We start from the raw sequence: 20,247 nt of genomic DNA, 5'->3' as shown, positions 1-20,247 counted from the left end.
GTTATCCACATACTCTAGGTCAGACACTTGGATTTGAACCGGTGCTATGGTCAGATTACATGAAAATAGAGCTCTGATCTTTGATATCATAGTAGACCGCCTGATCCAATGGTAGTTTCCCATTAGGATGATAACCCAGGCTATCTGTACTGTCTCTCTCCCATATTATGAAAGGCTCTGAATGAGTCACGTTGCTTTGATCTGAATCTGAATCATACAGTATAGCTTGCCCATGAATCACCTCATCCTACTTCACTACAGAATGTTTTATAACACAAAGCGTCTCAGAGTAGGAGTGCTGATCTAGGATCAGGTCCCAATCTGTCCATATAATCTTACAGTTGAAGTCAGAAGTTTACATACACTTAGGTTGGAGTCATTAAAACTTGTTTTTCAACCACTCCACACATTTCTTGTTAACAAACTATAGTTTTGGCAAGTCAGTTAGGACATCTACTTTGTGCATGACACAAGCAATTTTTCCAACAATTGTTTACAGACAGATTATTTCACTTATAATTGACTGTATCACAATTCCAGTGGGTCAGAAGTTTACATACACCAAGTTGACTGTGCCTTTAAACAGCTTAGAAAATTCCAGAAAATGATGTCATGGCTTTAGAAGGTTCTGATAGGCTAATTGACATAATTTGAGTCAATTGGAGGTGTACCTGGGGATGTCAGCCAAGACCTCAGAAGAAATATTTTAGACCTCCACAAGTCTGGTTTATCCTTGGGAGCAATTTCCAAACGCCTGAAGGTACCACGTTCATCTGTACAAACAATAGTATGCAAGTATAAACACCATGGGACCACGCAGCCGTCGTTACCGCTCAGGAAGGATACTCGTTCTGTCTCCTAGAGATGAACGTACTTTGGTGCGAAAAGTGCAAATCAATCCCAGAACAACAGCAAAGGACCTTGTGAAGATGCTGGAGGAAACAGGTACAAAAGTATCCATATCCACAGTAAAAACGAGTCCTATATCGACATAACCTGAAAGGCCACTCAGCAAGGAAGAAGCCACTGCTCCAAAACCGCCATAAAAAAGCCAGACTACGGTTTGCAACTGCACATGGGGACAAAGATCGAACTTTTTGGAGAAATGTCCTCTGGTCTGATTAAACCAAAATAGAACTGTTTGGCCATAATGACCATCGTTATGTTTGGAGGAAAAAGGGGAAGGCTTGTGGGAAGCTTGTGGAAGGCTACCCAAAATGTTTGACCCAAGTTAAACAATTTAAAGGCAATGCTACCAAATATGTGTATGTAAACTTCTGACCCACTGGGAATGTGATGGAATAAATAAAAGCTGAAATAAATCATTCTCTATACTATTATTCTGACATTTCACATTCTTAAAATAAAGTGGTGATCCTAACTGACCTAAGACAGGGAATTGTTACTAGGATTAAATGTCAGGAATTGTGAAAAACAGAGTTTAAATGTATTTGGCTAAGGTGTATGTAAACTTCCGACTTCAACTGTACATTATTATGATCTAAAAAGTGAAACTGATCCTAGATGGGATTGGGGTGGATTTCTAACATGTGTTCCGTTTCACAGATGATTCATTCTTAACATACTAAGACCAAAGCAACCCAACAGTGAATTGCAACAAAAAAAAGCCATATCTCAGACTGCCAATCTTAATCTTTTATTTTTATTGGCCAGTCTGAGATATGGCTTTTTCTTTGCAACTCTGCCTAGAAGGTCAGCATCCCGGAGTCGCCTCTTCACTGTTGACGTTGAGACTGGTGTTTTGCGGGTACTATTTAATGAAGCTGCCAGTTGAGGACCTGTGAGGCGTCTGTTTCTCAAACTAGACACTAATGTATTTGTCCTCTTGCTCAGTTGTGCACCGGGGCCTCCCACTCCTCTTTCTATTCTGGTTAGAGACAGTTTGCGCTGTTCTGTGAAGGGAGTAGTACACAGCGTTGTACGACATCTTCAGTTTCTTGGCAATTTCTCGCATGGAATAGCCTTCCTTTCTCAGAACAAGAATAGACTGACGAGTTTCAGAAGAAAGTTATTTGTTTCTGGCCATTTTGAGCCTGTTTTCGAACCCACAATTGCTGATGCTCCAGATACTCAACTAGTCTCAAGAAGCATCTTTAATCAGCACAACATTTTTCAGCTGTGCTAACATAATTGCAAAAGGGTTTTCTAATGATCAATTAGCCTTTTAAAATTATAAACTTGAATTAGCAAACACAATGTGCCATTGGAACACAGGACTGATGGTTGATGATAATGGGCCTCTGTACGCCTATGTAGATATTCCATTAAACATCAGCCATTTCCAGCTACAATAGCCATTTACAACATTAACAATGTCTACACTGTATTTCTGATCAATTTGATGTTATTTTAATGGACAAAAAAAATGCTTCTCTTTCAAAAACAAGGACATTTCTTAGTGACCCCAAACTTTTGAACTGTAGTGTATATTTTCATTAGATAAGTATTCAACCCCCTAAGTCAATACATGTTAAAATCACCTTTGGCAGAGATTACAGCTACGATTCTTTCTGGGTAAGTCTCTAAGAGCTTTGCACAACTGGATTGTACAATATTTGCCCATTATTCTTTAAAATAAATCTTCAATCTCTGTCAAGTTGGTTGTTGATCCTTTTCAACTCTTGCTATAGATTTACAAGCCAATTTAAGTCAAAACTGTAACAGAAACATTCAATGTCGTCTTGGTAAGCAACTCCAGTGTATATTTGGCCTTGTGTTTTAGGTAATTGTCCTGCTGAAAGGTGAATTTGTCTCCCAGTGTCTGTTGGGAAGCAGACTGAAGCAAGTTTTCCTCTAGGATTTTGCCTCTGCTTAGCTCTATTCCTTTTTATCCTAAAAAACTCCCTAGTCCTTGCTGATGACAAGCATACACATAACATGATGCAGCCACCACCTTGCTTGAAGATATAAAGAGTGGTACTCAGTGATGTGTGGTGTTGGATTTGCCCCAAACATAACGCTTTGTATTCAAGACAAAAAGTGAATTTCTTTGCCCCATTTTTTGCAGTATTACTTTAGTGCCTTATTGCAAACAGGTTGCATGTCTTCTTTTCACTCTGTCATTTATGTGGAGTAACTACAATGTTGTTGATCCATCCTCAGTTATCTCCTATCACAGCCATTAAACTCTGTAACTGTTTTAAAATCACCATTGGCCTCATGGTGAAATCCCTGAGCGGTTTCCTTCCTCTCTGGCAACTGAGTTGACTGCGTGTATTGATACACCATCAAAAGTGTAATTAATAACTTCACCATGCTCAAAGGGATATTCATTGTTTGCTTTTTCTTACCCATCTACCAATAGGTGCCTTTTTTGCGAACCATTGGAAAACCTCCCTGGTTTTTGTGGTTGAATCTGTGCTTGAAATTCAGTGCTCGAATGCGAGACCTTACAGATAATTGTATGTGTGGGGTAAAGAGATGGGGTAGTCATTTAAAAATCACTAAACACTATTATTGTACACAGAGTGAGTCCACGCAACTTATTATGTGACTTGTTAAGCACATTATTAATTCTGAACTTATTTAGGTTTGCCATAACAAAAGGGTTGAATACTTATTTACTCAAGACATTTCAGCTTTTCATTTGAATTAATTTGCAAACATTTCTTAAAAAATAATTCCACTTTGAAATGATGGGTTATTGTGTGTAGATCAGTGACACAAAATCTAAATGTAATCAATTTTTAAATGCAGGCTTTAACACAAGAAAATGTGGACAAAGTCAAGGGGTGTGAATACTTTCTGGCACTGTATGTTATTGCATTGAATGATTACATTTGTTGTATTATTGACATCTTTCTTTTTCCTCTCCTGTGACTATGCAGGGCTCCTACGGGGTGGTCAAACTGGCCTACAATGAGGATGACGACAAACACTATGTAAGTGACGTGTGTGTGTGTAGCTCTCTCTTTCCTTCTAAAAGGAGACAATTATGAGCCATTAACCATTTTCAGCTCTTTGTAAAGTGGAATGCGTTGGTGGCTTGAAAGGTTAATGGCCCAACTCAATACTTTTGATCTGCCTGCACACTGTCTTTGTTGCCCCCAGATGGTGTGCGTGTGTGGTGTGTGCATGCGCATGTTTGTGGCTCACGTCAATGGTGTCGTTGCAAAGCAATTACGTCAGAGGGAAATGGTTCCCCGTTCCCCATGTTAGTGCTCATACTGGCAGGGAGATGGCCTGTAAATGCATGGACAAATTGCATGTTATTACAGCTTTGTCAGCCCCTCTCCCCTGCATGGTTCAGAACAGAGACAGACTGGTCTTATCTGGAGAGAGAGATAAAGCGGGGGGACAGAGAGAGAGAGAGCGAGGGGGGTGAGAGCGAGTGAGAATGGGAGAGAGAGGTAGAGGGGGACAGAGAGAGAGGGGGGGGTGAGAACGAGAGAGGAGGGGAGAGAGGGGTAGAGGGGGGGGTGAGAGCGAGAGAGGAGGGGAGAGAGAAGTAGAGGGGGGACAGAGACAGAGAGAGGGGGGGTGAGAGCGAGAGAGGAGGGGAGAGAGAGGTAGAGGGGGGCAGAGAGAGAGAGGTGTGGGAGAGAGATAGAGAGGGACAGAGGGATGAGAGAGAAGGGAGGAGAGTGAGAGATAGAGGCTTGCCCCTGGCTTCCGGAGAGAGAGTAAGACTAGGGGAGATGGTTGACAGAAAGATGGAGAGGAGGAGAAGGAGATGGGCACCTGCCAGGGTTTAATTCTATTTCCTGGCATTCAGACTTGGCTCCACACTGTATTGATTGGATCTGTGCATCTGTGTCCACAGTGGGAGCTCCGCCCATACACACACACACACACACACACACACACACACACACACACACCAGTAACCTTCACACACAGAGCACAATACCAGTCACCTTCTCACGGCAACGGGGAAGGCTTCCATGCAACAGAGATGCCAAGTACATATTTTGATTTTGCAACAGATTATTTTGCATTTGAGGATTTTGGTGTCCAGTTTTGCATGCTATAATCGTGCAAACAATCTACAATCTAGCCAGATTACAAGATCATCTCTGATGTTCTCTCTCTCTGTGTATGTTTGTGTGTGTTTGTGTGTGTGTTTGTGTGTGTGTGTGTGTGTGTGTTTGTGTGTGTGTTTGTGTGTTTCGCTCAGCCCGTGCTGTAATTACAATGCTGACAAAGCTGTTACCTTGTCTCAGCCAACGTGACTGGCAGAGGTCCAGTACCGTCGAGGTCTGGCAGTATTAGAGGGACTCGAGCTCTACCAGGCTCCAATCTCTGCAGCTCATTTCACATACTGCTAAAAAGACCAGTGGGGAATATTTAGGAGTATTCCTGGTCCCTGGTGCTCTGGGGCTCCAGTGTGTTGTTCGGGAGGACGCATGCACACACCTCCCTGACCACTGGGCTGAGAGGGACAGTGTTATTCCCTAGACTATGGGGTAGTGGATAGGATACGCACTGTAACATAATGTAAAAAAAATTATAATGGCTAACAACCGGTCCACCCCCCCACTGCTATGTCAATGATGTACTACAGCAATGGTTGTGGTTGTCACTGTTTGTCCTCAACGTGTCTGCTGGAGGCAGCAGGCAGGGGGCCAATACAATGTCCTGTTGTCCTTTTACAAGTCATGGATGGAGGATAAAAGCGATATGAATAAGGATATGAGGATGCAACAGGGAAGGAATGCACAGAGGGACCTGCATGGTTTCAACTGCAGTGTCAGCTGAACAGTACACTACTGTAAACAAGGAGGTTGTTACATTTGATAATTTAAAGTAACTGTCCAGTGTTTCCATTGCCTATAATTAAAGGAACATTTCAAAATGTTTCAACCTAATATTCATAATCTCCAGCACCACCCCAACATCAACATATGTGAAAATGCCGTGTTTCTATGTTTTGTAGTATAAAAGATAGAGGAAGATAAGTGTTTCCAATGACATCATCAACCAATTAGTAGACAATTAGTAGGCAATTAGTAGGCAATGCCTACTCCATAATTGGTTAAAATCACATGTTGCACACCTTGGAAACACTTATCTTCCACCATCTTTTTTTACTACAAAACATAGAAACGTGCCATTTTCACATATGTTGATGTTGGGGTGGTGCTGGAGATTATGAATATTAAGTAGAACATTTTAGAAATGATTACAATATGAGTGAAATAGTTTTCCTTCCAAAATGTTTTTATTAAGTATGTTAAAAAGCAGCTTTTCTGTGTTTAAATAGTGTGGGAGTACCCCAACAACAGAATGGTGTGGGTGTATACCGGTCATTAAAAATATTCATGACAATTAAACAGCTCTGCCAATGACCCAACGTGACATCACGTTATATGAGGAAATAGCAAGCATTTTTTAAACAGTCTGTTTGAGATACAAGTTTATGGTGGGTTTTTTAAAGTATTTTTTATTTCATTTATGCTTTGGCCACAAATAAGACTATAGGACGAGTCAACAACATTATTTGGGTATTAGTTAACAGAATATACACTTTTAAAAGTGAGATTTTCACTGGACAGTTACTTTAAAATGTAAATTAAGTTATTTAGCAAGTAGACACTCTTATCCAGAGTGACTAACAATCAGTGCATTCAACTGAAGAACAGCAGTTCTGGAAACCCTACTGTAGTAGCAGATGGTATTTTCTGTCAGTGTTATTTAAATACAAATGTTTAGTCATTTAGCAGATGCTCTTATCCAGAGCGACTTACAGGAGCAATTAGGGTTAAGTGCCTTGCTCAAGGGCACATCGACATATTTTTCACCTAGTCGGCTCAGGGATTAGAACCAGCGACCTTTCGGTTACTGGCACAACGCTCTTAACCACTAAGCTACCTGCCAATCTGTGTGAATGAAGAAGTAATTTGCTATGCACTGTCAGCTCATTGCCATGGACTCATTGTGTTCTCTGGCACTGTAGTAGTACACTTCCTGCCAGCAGTTTTGCCTGCATAGCGCACACATACAGACAGACACACAGTTTTGCCTGCGTAGCGTTCCCCTGACACGCCTTTTAAATATTCATGACTTTCTCTTCCCTCTCTCTATTCTCTCTTCCCTAGCTTCCCTCACTTTGCTCTGACAAACTGATGCTTCTCAACTTGTCAGCACTACAAAGACTCTGTAAATCCCTCACCAAGGGAGGGATTGTCCTTGAACTCAAGAAAATATCATTTATTTCTGTGGTGGAGAATTGAGATGATGTATGGCTCTTAGCAGTTTGTGCCCTTTTGGAATATTACTTTTATCTGTTGAGATAGTCATCAGGACCCCAGGCCTTTTGAAAAGCAGATAAGACATATAGGACATGAGTGGACGACTACACTCTTAGAAAAAAGGGTTCCAAAAGGTTTCTGCGGCTGTCCCCATAGGAGAACCCTTTTTGGTTCCAGGTAAAACCCATTTTGGTTCCAGGTAGAACTCTTTTGGGTTCCATGTAGAACCCTCTGTGGAAAGGGTTCTTCTACATGGAACCCAAAAGGGTGCTAGCTGGAACCAAAAGCGTTCTACCTGGAACCAAAAGGGGTTCTTCAAAGGGTTCTCCTATGGGGACAGCCAAAGAACCCTTTTTGTTTCTAGATAGCACTTTTTTTCTCAGAGTGTACACTACACTGTAAAAAAATCCTCTTTGGATCAACCTAAAAAAATTACTTCAACTGGTCAAGTAAATGAGTTCTCAATTGAAAAATACTAATTTGTTGAAATCAAATATATAATTCAACGCCAACTGTTTTATTTGATTATTACCAAACCTATATTTCAAATTGCAACCTATTTCTTTAAACACTCAACTTACTTTTCCTCTTTGGTTAAACCTAATAAATAACAAATATAAACAAATATTTCATGTAAATACAACAGATTTTTTTCATCTTGTTCCAAGTTGACTTTAATTTGGAATTACTTTTCCAAATTTCTTAAATTGAGTTATAAGCAATGAAATAAATTCCTTGTAAATAAAGAAATTAAGTTGAAATAATGTCCAAACATATTCTTTATACAAGACTTTCACATTTAGTAGCCACAATATCGTAACCAAGCATTGGCTACCTTAACATATCAGGCTCTTTATTAGAGTGTTTCCGTTAGGAAAATGTGGCGCCCGACAACATGACCGGACCCATATGCATTGGGTGCATAACTCATTAGGGCGTCCACCCATGGTGCTCAGAATGACAGAAATCACATTTAGATTATGGTATTGCATTTTAACAGAACATGCAACTTGTTTAATGAAGCAGCCAATAAAACGTCATTTTCAAACATTTGCCAAAATGCTATTCGCGGGAAAACTCCATTCTAAACAGCGCAGCTGGGAAAAGACCAGTCTAAACAGCGCACCTGATAGCAGTTCCATATGTGACAGAGATGATATGACTAGGATTGTGCCTTTGGCTTCATTGTGTGAATTGTTTGCCCCTGTATTTTTTTATAAATTCCCCATTACATATGACATCAGTAGTACATTTACCGTTAATCCCTGTAATTTGGTTACATTAATTTCTGTTAATGCATGTATTCATTACAGTCATTTACCGTTCTCATTCTCGGAATGGAAACATTGTTTGCAGAGTTCACAACCTGCTACACTTGTGAGAAGTTTTGGTTAATTTCATAACCATCATTTGAGACAATGTTTTCATTGTCTTTTGTTTGGAGTGCATAGGAGTACCTGGCCTGCAGCGCGGAAATTTAGGAAAGTGTTCTTTTAACATCCATTGCAAATTATAATATATTAAAACTATAGTTCCTCACAGTAAGCTATTTGAAAAATCTTTACAACAATCTTCCCCTCAAATAATCACCAATCCTCGATGTGAAAGAGCAATGGAAGTTATAGGCCTACTGCTGCATTGGCCTATAGGCTATGAGTTCCATGCGGTCATTTCTTTAGCCGCCAATGGATCACGGTGTATTAATGTGTCCACATGGCAGAGACTGGTGATCTTGCATCAGTTGACTTTTAACTTTTCGATTTTTATCATTTTCATTCAGATATTTATGATTAACCACGTGACAATGATTTTGAGAAATGAAAACATTATTATTGAAATGAAACTGTTCCATGAAAATGTGCATATGAAAATCATAACTGGCACGCAGAACGGTAGAAATGGTAGGATAAATTGTAAGCTTCCCCCAAACTTGAAACTCACACGTGCCTATGAAGTCTTTATAAAATAATTGCCTCCACGTTGGTCAGATTTTGCGTATAGGCTACTTTGAAGCAAGGTAAGACATCCCTAATAATATGAAATTAAACATTCAGGTATAAAACGATTTAGTATGTTTTCAAAATGCATACTGCCTTCAGCTCACATTGTAAAGTGATGGGTGACGCGCTCATAGCCTGTTGCCTGAACTTGAATGGTGAATGGGAGGTGCACTTCAATTAGGCTACCAGTTGAGAAAAAAAATGTGTAGCTCTTTTTAGTCGTGCACCAAAGCTGTTTTTAACACGCGATTGCATTTAGAATTGTTGAGCAATGAATGGGCTTATAAAAGCAAGTTTTACTCCAGCAGCAACCAGCTGAGGAGCAGCAGGAGAATTTTTTAAATTTTTTATTTCACCTTTATTTAACCAGGTAAGCCAGTTGAGAACAGGTTCTCATTTACAACTGCGACCTGGCCAAGCTAAAGCAAAGTAGTGAAATAAAAACAACACAGAGTTACATATGGGGTAAAAAAAACAACATAAAGTCAGAAATACAACAGAAAATATATATACAGTGTGTGCAAATGTAGCAAGTTATGGAGGTAAGGCAATAAATAGGCTATAGTGCAGAATAATTACAATAGTATTAACACTGGAATGCTAGATGTGCAAGAGATTATGTGCAAATAGAGATACTGGGGTGCAAAAGAGCAAAATAAATAACAATATAGGGATGAGGTAGTTGCGTGGGCTAATTTCAGATGGGCTGTGTACAGGTGCAGTGATCGGTAAGGTGCTCTGACAACTGATACTTAAAGTTATTGAGGGAGATAAGAGTCTCCAGCTTCAGAGATTTTTGCAATTCGTTCCAGTCATTGGCAGCAGAGAACTGGAAGGAATGGCGGCCAAAGGAGGTGTTGGCTTTGGGAATGACCAGTGAGATATACCTGCTGGAGCGCAGACTACGGGTGGGTGCTGCTATGGTGACCAATGAGCTAAGATAAGGCGGGGATTTGCCTAGCAGTGATTTATAGATGGCCTGGAGCCAGTGGGTTTGACGACGAACATGTAGTGAGGACCAGCCAACAAGAGCGTACAGGTCACAGTGGTGGGTAGTGTATGGGGCTTTGGAGACAAAACGGATGGCACTGTGATAGACTACATCCAATTTGCTGAGTAGAGTGTTGGAGGCTATTTTGTAAATGACATCGCCGAAGTCAAGGATCGGTAGGATAGTCAGTTTTACGAGGGCATGTTTGGCAGCATGAGTGAAGGAGGCTTTGTTGCGAAATAGGAAGCCGATTCTAGATTTAACTTTGGATTGGAGATTCTTTATGTGAGTCTGGAAGTTGAGTTTACAGTCTAACCAGACACCTAGATATTTGTAGTTGTCCACATACTCTAGGTCAGACCCGTCGAGAGTGGTGATTCTAGTCGGGTGGGCGGGTGCTAGCCGCGTTCGATTGAAAAGCATGCATTTAGTTTTACTAGTGTTTAAGAGCAGTTGAAGGCTACTGAAGGATTGTTGTATGGCATTGAAGCTCGTTTGGAGGTTTGTTAACACAGTGTCCAATGAAGGGCCAGATGTATACAAAATGGTGTCGTCTGCGTAGAGGTGGATCTGAGAGTCACCAGCAGCAAGAGCGACATCATTGATATACACGGAGAAAAGTGTCGGCCCAAGAATTGAACCCTGTGGCACCCCCATAGAGACTGCCATAGGTCCAGACAACAGGCCCTCCGATTTGACACACTGAACTCTATCTGAGAAGTAGTTGGTGAACCAGGCGAGGCAGTCATTTGAGAAACCAAGGCTATTTAGTCTGCCAATAAGAATGCGGTGGTTGACAGAGTCGAAAGCCTTGGCCAGGTCGATGAAGACGGCTGCACAGTACTGTCTATTATCAATCGCGGTTATAATATCATTTAGGACCTTGAGCGTGGCTGAAGTGCACCCGTGACCAGCTCGGAAACCGGATTGCATAGCGGAGAAGGTACGGTGGTATTCGAAATGGTCGATGATCTGTTTGTTAACTTGGCTTTCGAATACTTTCGAAAGGCAGGGCAGGATGGATATAGGTCTGTAGCAGTTTGGATCTAGAGTGTCACCCCCTTTGAAGAGGGGGATGACCGCGGCAGCTTTCCAATCTCTGGGGATCTCAGACGTTATGAAAGAGAGGTTGAACAGACTAGTAATAGGGGTTGCGACAATTTCGGCGGCTAGTTTTAGAAAGAAAGGGTCCAGATTGTCTAGCCCAGCTGATTTGTAGGGGTCCAGATTTTGCAGCGCTTTCAAAACATCAGCTGTCTGAATTTGTGTGAAGGAGAAGCGGGGGGGGGCATGGGCAAGTTGCAGCAGAGGGTGCAGGGTTGGTGGCCGGGTTAGTGGTAGCCAGATGGAAAGCATGGCCAGCTGTAGCAAAATGCTTGTTGAAATTCTCGATTATTGTAGATTTATCGGTGGTGATAGTGTTTCCTAGCCTCAGTGCAGTGGGCAGCTGGGAGGAAGTGCTCTTATTCTCCATGGACTTTACAGTGTCCCAAAACTTTTTGGAGTTAGTGCTACAGGATGCAAATTTCTGTTTGAAAAAGTTAGCCTTTGCTTTCCTGACTGCTTGTGTATATTGGTTCCTAACTTCCCTGAAAAGTTGCATATCGCGGGGGCTATTTGATGCTAATGCTGTACGCCACAGGATGTTTTTGTGCTGGTCAAGGGCAGTCAAGTCTGAGGAGAACCAGGGGCTATATCGGTTTTTAGTTCTGTATTTTTTGAATGGGGCATGTTTATTTAAGATTGAGAGGAAATTACTTTTAAGGAACAACCAGGCAACCTCTACTGACGGAATGAGAGCTATATCCATCCAGGATACCTGGGCCAGGTCAATTAGGAAGGCCTCCTCGCTAAAGTGTTTTAGGGAGCGTTTGACAGTGATGAGGGGTGGTCGTTTGACCGCGGACCCGTTACGGACGCAGGCAATAAGGCAGTGATCGCTGAGATCCTGGTTGAAAACAGCTGAGGTGTATTTAGAGGGTATGTTAGTCAGGATGATATCTATGAGGGTACCCATGTTTACGGATTTAGGGTTGTACCTGGTAGGTTCGTTGATAATTTGCGTGAGGTTGAGGGCATCTAGCTTGGATTGTAGGATGGCTGGGGTATTAAGCATATCCCAATTTAGGTCACCAAGCAGTACAAACTCTGAGGATAAATGGGGGGCAATCAATTCACATATGGTGTCCAGGGCACAGCTGGGGGCTGAGGGGGGTCTGTAGCAAGCGGCAACAGTGAGAGACTTATTTCTGGAAAGGTGGATTTTTAGAAGTAGAAGCTCAAACTGTTTGGGCACAGACCTGGATAGTATGATAGAGCTCTGCAGGCTATCTCTACAGTAGATTGCAACTCCACCCCCTTTGGCAGTTCTATCTAGACGGAAAATGTTATAGTTGGGGATGGAAATTTCAGAATTTTTGGTGGCCTTCCTGAGCCAGGATTCAGACACTGCTAGAACATCAGGGTTGGCAGAGTGTGCTAACGCAGTGAATAACTCAAACTTAGGAAGTAGACTTCTGATATTTATGTGCAAGAAACCAAGACTTTTGCGATTACAGAAGTCATCAAATGATAGCGCCTGGGGAGTAGGAGTGATACTGAGGGCTGCAGGGCCTGGGTTAGCCTCTACATCACCAGAGGAACAGAGGAGGACTAGAATAAGGATACGGCTAAAGGCTTTAAGAACTGGTCTTCTAGTGCGTTGGGTACATAGAATAAAGGGGGCAGATTTCCGGGTGTTATAGAAAAGATTCAGGGCATTATGTACAGACAAGGATATGGAAGGATATGAGTAAAGTGGAGGTAAACCTAAGCGTTGGGTAACAATGAAAGAGATAGTATCTCTAGAGGCATCAATTGAGTCGGTCTCTGAGTGTATGGGGGGAGGGACAAAATAGCTATCTAAGGCAGGTTTAGCTAGGCTGGGGGATCTACAGTGATATAGTACAATTAGAAATAACCGAAACAACAATAAACTAACCATGTTTGGGCTGAGGCTAAACATAAACAGCATGTAGTACCGTAAAAAGGAACAGTCCAGCAGATATCAGCTGTATAGCTGAGTTATCATAAGGTCCGGTGGTGAAGCGCTAGTGAGTAAGAGGCCACGGCTAGCGTGTGCTAGGCCAGGGCTAGCAGATGGATGGAATCTTCGTGGTTAACGTCGTAACCACATCAGACGATTTCGTCGGCAGACCAGTCGTGTAGGATCGGCGGGGCTCCGTGTCAACACTAGGTGGTCCCGTCCGGTTGACAGAGAGGTAGATAGCCGGGAGATGGGCCTAGCTCAGGATGATTAGCCAGACCACAGCGTCCGTTTTGTTGTAGCCAGCTGGTAGCGATGAATCCGGAGTTAAAGGTCCAGTGATTCAATGATTCCGGCGGAAAAACTGATATGTTCTGGGTCGATAACGCGCTGTGCAGACTGGCCGAATATCCGGTGATCAATGTCCAGTGATTAAAATTAATCCCGCGGAAAAAATCCAATGATCTGGGTGAAACACCGCTAGCTGTGGCTAATAGCAAGTAGCTAGTTCAGTAACTAGTTCAGTTTAGTGAGTAAGAGGACACGGATAGCGTGTGCTAACGGGCCAGGGCTAGCAGATGGATGGAATCTTCGTGGTTAACGTCGTAACCACATCAGACGATTTCGTCGGCAGACCAGTCGTGTAGGATCGGCGGGGCTCCGTGTCAACACTAGGTGGTCCCGTCCGGTTGACAGAGAGGTAGATAGCCGGGAGATGGGCCTAGCTCAGGATGATTAGCCAGACCACAGCGTCCGTTTTGTTGTAGCCAGCTGGTAGCGATGAATCCGGAGTTAAAGGTCCAGTGATTCAATGATTCCGGCGGAAAAACTGATATGTTCTGGGTCGATAACGCGCTGTGCAGACTGGCCGAATATCCGGTGATCAATGTCCAGTGATTAAAATTAATCCCGCGGAAAAAATCCAATGATCTGGGTGAAACACCGCTAGCTGTGGCTAATAGCAAGTAGCTAGTTCAGTAACTAGTTCAGTTTAGTGAGTAAGAGGACACGGATAGCGTGTGCTAACGGGCCAGGGCTAGCAGATGGATGGAATCTTCGTGGTTAACGTCGTAACCACATCAGACGATTTCGTCGGCAGACCAGTCGTGTAGGATCGGCGGGGCTCCGTGTCAACACTAGGTGGTCCCGTCCGGTTGACAGAGAGGTAGATAGCCGGGAGATGGGCCTAGCTCAGGATGATTAGCCAGACCACAGCGTCCGTTTTGTTGTAGCCAGCTGGTAGCGATGAATCCGGAGTTAAAGGTCCAGTGATTCAGTGATTCCGGCGGAAAAACTGATATGTTCTGGGTCGATAACGCGCTGTGCAGACTGGCCGAATATCCGGTGATCAATGTCCAGTGATTAAAATTAATCCCGCGGAAAAAATCCAATGATCTGGGTGAAACACCGCTAGCTGTGGCTAATAGCAAGTAGCTAGTTAGCTGGCTAGCTAGTTTCAACTGGAGATTCTAGATTCTAGATAAAAGGTAAGTCAATAATAGAATCCGTTCCACATTGAGTGAGGCGGGTTGCAGGAAAGTATATTTTGTAGAAGGATGAAAAGTCTGATAGGGAAATATGTACGAAAAATACAAAAAAACAGGGTATTTACAGGCTATTTACAGACACACGACAGAAACAGGACTGCACTACTTCGCCATCTTGAGAAAAAAAAAAAGAAAAAAAAAAGAAAGAAATCCTGTGTACGTGTGATAGTTGACGAAAATACACACAGGCAAATTTAATACCACTAAATTATTAACCTATAGACCAATAAGCATGACGGTCAAATGTATTTACATAGACTGGTATTTCCATCAATTAATAAAAAGCATTATTTTGCAATGTTTTTTTTTGTTGGCCAAAAGCCGGCAATTGCCCGCTAACCGAAACCCTGCTTTATTTTCACATGTGCTAACGGAAACCCTGCTTTATTTTCACATGCACTTGTGCAAGTATCATTACAGACGCTGGCAGTGTGAAAGTTTAACTTTGAATAACAAATACAGTAGACCACATTAACTGGAATGACATTCACTGGTGGGCAAAAAGAACACACTGAAAGCCAAGGCCCCATGCCTCTAACTATTCTGATAGGCTGCCGCCGCTACATTGCCCCCACCTCTATTCAAAACACATGCGCATTAGGTGTTGAAAGCAATTTAGAAGCTTTCATTCAATTAAAAAAATTAACCAAAGTGTCTGCAATCATTCCAATCAGTGAAACCTCTTCAGATGAACAATAGCTTCATCCCACTTTTTACAGTGTATGAAATCAAATCAAAAATGTATTTGTCACATGCTTTGTAAACATCAGGTGTAGACTAACAATGAAATGTTTACGGCCCTTCCCAACAATTCAGAGAGAAAGAAAATAGAGAAATAATAGAAAAGTAAAACACGTAATAATAAAAGTAATAATAGATACATCATAAGTAATAACTTGGCTATATAGACGGGGTACCAGTACCGTGTCGATGTGCAGAGGTACGAGGTTATTAAGGTAGATACAGTGGGGAAAAAAGTATTTAGTCAGACACCAATTGTGCAAGTTCTCCCACTTAAAAAGATGAGAGAGGCCTGTAATTTTCATCATAGGTACACGTCAACTATGACAGACAAATTGAGAAAAGAAAATCCAGAAAATCACATTGTAGGATTTTTTATGAATTTATTTGCAAATTATGGTGGAAAATAAGTATTTGGTCACCTACAAACAAGCAAGATTTCTGGCTCTCACAGACCTGTAACTTCTTCTTTAATAGGCTCCTCTGTCCTCCACTCGTTACCTGTATTAATGGCACCTGTTTGAACTTGTTATCAGTATATAAGACACCTGTCCACAACCTCAAACAGTCACACTCCAAACTCCACTATGGCCAAGACCAAAGAGCTGTCAAAGGACACCAGAAACAAAATTGTAGACCTGCACCAGGCTGGGAAGACTGAATCTGCAATAGGTAAGCAGCTTGGTTTGAAGAAATCAACTGTGGGAGCAATTATTAGGAAATGGAAGACAAACAAGACCACTGATAATCTCCCTGGATCTGGGGCTCCACACAAGATCTCACCCCGTGGGGTCAAAATGATCACAACAACGGTGAGCAAAAATCCCAGAACCACACGGGGGGACCTAGTGAATGACCTGCAGAGAGCTGGGACCAAAGTAACAAAGCCTACCATCAGTAACACGCTACGCCGCCAGGGACTCAAATCCTGCAGTGCCAGACGTGTCCCCCTGCTTAAGCCAGTACATGTCCAGGCCCGTCTGAAGTTTGCTAGAGTGCATTTGGATGATCCAGAAGAGGATTGGGAGAATGTCATATGGTCAGATGAAACCAAAATATAACTTTTTGGTAAAAACTCAACTCGTCGTGTTTGGAGGACAAAGAATGCTGAGTTGCATCCAAAGAACACCATACCTACTGTGAAGCATGGGGGTGGAAACATCATGCTTTGGGGCTGTTTTTCTGCAAAGGGACCAGGACGACTGATCCGTGTAAAGGAAAGAATGAATGGGGCCATGTATCGTGAGATTTTGAGTGAAAACCTCCTTCCATCAGCAAGGGCATTGAAGATGAAACCTGGCTGGGTCTTTCAGCATGACAATGATCCCAAACACACCGCCCGTGCAACGAAGGAGTGGCTTCGTAAGAAGCATTTCAAGGTCCTGGAGTGGCCTAGCCAGTCTCCAGATCTCAACCCCATAGAACATTTTTGGAGGGAGTTGAAAGTCCGTGTTGCCCAGCGACAGCCCCAAAACATCACTGCTCTAGAGGAGATCTGCATGGAGGAATGGGCCAAAATACCAGCAACAGTGTGTGAAAACCTTGTGAAGACTTACAGAAAACGTTTGACCTGTGTCATTGCCAACAAAGGGTATATAACAAAGTATTGAGAAACTTTTGTTATTGACCAAATACTTATTTTCCACCATAATTTGCAAATAAATTCATTAAAAATCCTACAATGTGATTCTCTGGATTTTCTTTTCTCATTTTGTCTGTCATAGTTGACGTGTACCTATGATGAAAATTACAGGCCTCTCTCATCTTTTTAAGTGGGAGAACTTGCACAATTGGTGGCTGACTAAATACTTTTTTTCCCCACTGTATGTACAGTTGAAGTCGGAAGTTTACATACACCTTAGCCAAATACATTTAAACAGTTCTTCACAATTACTGACATTTAATCCTAGTAAAAATTCCCTGTCTTAGGTCAGTTAGGATCACCACTTTATTTTAAGAATGTGAAATGTCAGAATAATAGTAGAGAGAATGATTTATTTCAGCTTTTATTTCTTTCATCACATTCCCAGTGGTTCAGAAGTTTACATACACTCAATTAGTATTTGGTAGCATTGCCTTTAAATTGGTTAACTTGGGTCAAACATTTTGGGTAGTCTTCCACAAGCTTCCCACAATAAGTTGGGTGAATTGTGGCCCATTCCTCCTGACAGAGCTGGTGTAACTGAGTCAGGTTTGTAGGCCTCCTTGCTCGCACACGCTTTTTCAGTTCTGCCCACAAATTTTCTATAGGATTGAGGTCAGGGCTTTGTTATGGCCACTCCAATACCTTGACTTTGTTGTCCTTAAGCCATTTTGCCACAACTTTGGAAGCATGCTTGGGGTCATTGTCCATTTGGAAGACCCATTTGCGACCAAGCTTTAACTTCCTGACTGATGTCTTGAGATGTTGCTTCAATATATCCACATAATTTTCCTTCCTCATGATGCCATCTATTTTGTGAAGTGCACCAGTCCCTCCTGCAGCAAAGCACCCCCACAGCACGATGCTGCCACCCTCGTGCCTCACGGTTGGGATGATGTTCTTTGGCTTGCAAGCAACCCCCTTTTTCCTCCAAACATAACGATGGTCATTATGGCCAAACAGTTCTATTTTTGTTTCATCAGACCGGAGGACATTTTTCCAAAAAGTACGATCTTTGTCCCTATGTGCAGTTGCAAACCATAGTCTGGCTTTTTTATGACGGTTTTGGAGCAGTGGCTTCTTCCTTGCTGAGCGGCCTTTCAGGTTATGTCGATATAGGACTCGTTTTACTGTGGATATAGATACTTTTGTACCTGTTACCTCCAGCATCTTCACAAGGTCCTTTGCTGTTGTTCTGGGGTTGATTTGCACTTTTCGCACACCAAAGTATGTTAATCTCTAGGAGACAGAACGCGTCTCCTTCCTGAGCATTATGACGGCTGCGTGGTCCCATGGTGTTTATACTTGCATACTATTGTTTGTACAGATGAATGTGGTACCTTCAGGCGTTTGGAAATTGCTCCCAAGGATGAACCAGACTTGTGGAGGTCTACAATTTTACTTCTGAGGTCTTTGCTGATTTCTTTTGATTTTCCCATGATGTCAAGCAAAGAGGCACTGAGTGTGAAGGTAGGCCTTGAAATACATCCACAGGTACACCTCAAATTGACTCAAATGTTGTCAATTAGCCTAGCAGAAGCTTCTAAAGCCATGACATCATTTTGTGGAATTTTCCAAGCTGTTTAAGGGCACAGTCAACTTAGTGTATGTAAACTTCTGACCCACTGGAATTGTGATACAGTGAATTATAAGTGAAATAATCTGTCTGTAAACAATTGTTTGAAAAATTACATGCACAAAGTAGATGTCCTAACCGACTTGCCAAAACTATAGTTTGTTAACAAGAAATTTGTGGAGTGGTTGAAAAACGAGTTTTAATGACTCCAACCTAAGTGTATGTAAACTTCCGACTTTAACTGTACATATAATTAGGAATAAAGTGACAGATAATAAATAGTAGCAGCAGCGTATGTGATGAGTAAAAAAAAGTTTGTGCAAAAAGGGTCATGCAGATAGTCCGGGTAGCCATTTCACTAACTATTTAGCAGTCTTAGGGCTTGGGTGTAGAAGCTGTTCAGGGTCCTGTTGGTTCCAGACTTGGTTCATCGGTACCGCTTGCTGTGTGGTAGCAGAAAGAACAGTCTATGACTTGGGTGGCTGGAGTCTTTGACAATTTTTAGGGTCGTCCTCTGACACCACCTGGTATAGAGGTCCTGGATGGCAGGGAGCTCGGCCCCAGTGATGTACTGGGCCATACGCACTACCGTATGTAGCACGTTGCGGTCAGATGCCAAGCAGTTGCCATACCAAGCATTGATGCAGCCAGTCAATATGCTCTCAATGGTGCAGCTGTATAACTTTTTGAGGATCTGATGGCCCATGCCAAATCTTTTCAGCCTCCTGAGGGGAAAGAGGCGTTGCTGTGCCCTCTTCACGACTGTGTGTGTTGGTGTGTTTGGACCATGATCGATCCTTAGTGATTTGGACACTGAGGAACTTGAAGCTCTCGACCCGCTCCACTACAGCCCTGTCGCTGTGAATAGGGGGTGCTCGACCCTCCGTTTCCTGTAGTCCACAATCAACTCCTTTGTCTTGCTGACGTTGAGGGAATGGTTATTGTCCTGGCACCACACTTCCAGGTCTCTGACCCACTCCCTGTAGGCTGTCTCATTGTTGTCGGTGATCAGGCCTACCACAATCGTGTTGTTGGCAAATGTAATGATGGTGTTGGAGTTGTGCAGGGCCACGCAAATTTTGGGTGAATAGGAAGTACAGGAGGGGACTAAGCACGCACCCGAGGGTCAGCATGGCGGATGTGTTGTTGCCTACCCTCACCACCTGGGGGGCGGCCCGTCCAGGATCCAGTTGCAAAGGGAGGTGTTCAGTTCCAGGGTCCTTAGCTTAGTGATGAGCTTGAAGGGCACTATGGGGTTTAACGCTGAGCTGTAGTCAATGAACAGCATTCTCACGTAGGTGTTCCTTTTGTCCAGGTGGGGCCGTGTGGAGTACAATAGAGATTGCGTAATCTGTGGATCTGTTGGATCTTGAATAGGCTTCAATGTTGTGATATTTGACATGGGCAGGGAATAACTAGTGGTACTACTGGTGGTGGGACTGTAACTGGAGCAGTGGAATAAAACAGAAAGAAAAAAACATCTCTCCATTCATCTTTTTCATCCGCTGAAAAAC

At 42.5% G+C, this 20,247-nt stretch overlaps 1 protein-coding gene across 1 annotated transcript in view; it reads left to right on the top strand.

The window, feature by feature from the left end:
• The window catches only part of LOC311116801 (calcium/calmodulin-dependent protein kinase kinase 1-like), a gene marked incomplete at its 3' end in the record, with an annotated part of 86,912 nt that overhangs the window by 17,804 nt on the left and 48,861 nt on the right, over positions 1-20,247 (top strand). The window contains exon 3 of the mRNA XM_084191839.1: positions 3,849-3,902. Coding sequence (XP_084047965.1) covers positions 3,849-3,902 — 54 coding nt within the window. The remainder of the gene's footprint in view (positions 1-3,848; positions 3,903-20,247) is intronic.

This window comes from Coregonus lavaretus, assembly GCF_964263955.1.
Source record: "Coregonus lavaretus genome assembly, contig: HAP1_SCAFFOLD_650, whole genome shotgun sequence".
Classification (NCBI taxonomy): Eukaryota; Metazoa; Chordata; class Actinopteri; order Salmoniformes; family Salmonidae; genus Coregonus; species Coregonus lavaretus.
Note: the sequence above shows the minus strand (reverse complement) of the source record. Positions and strands in the feature narration are given on the sequence as shown.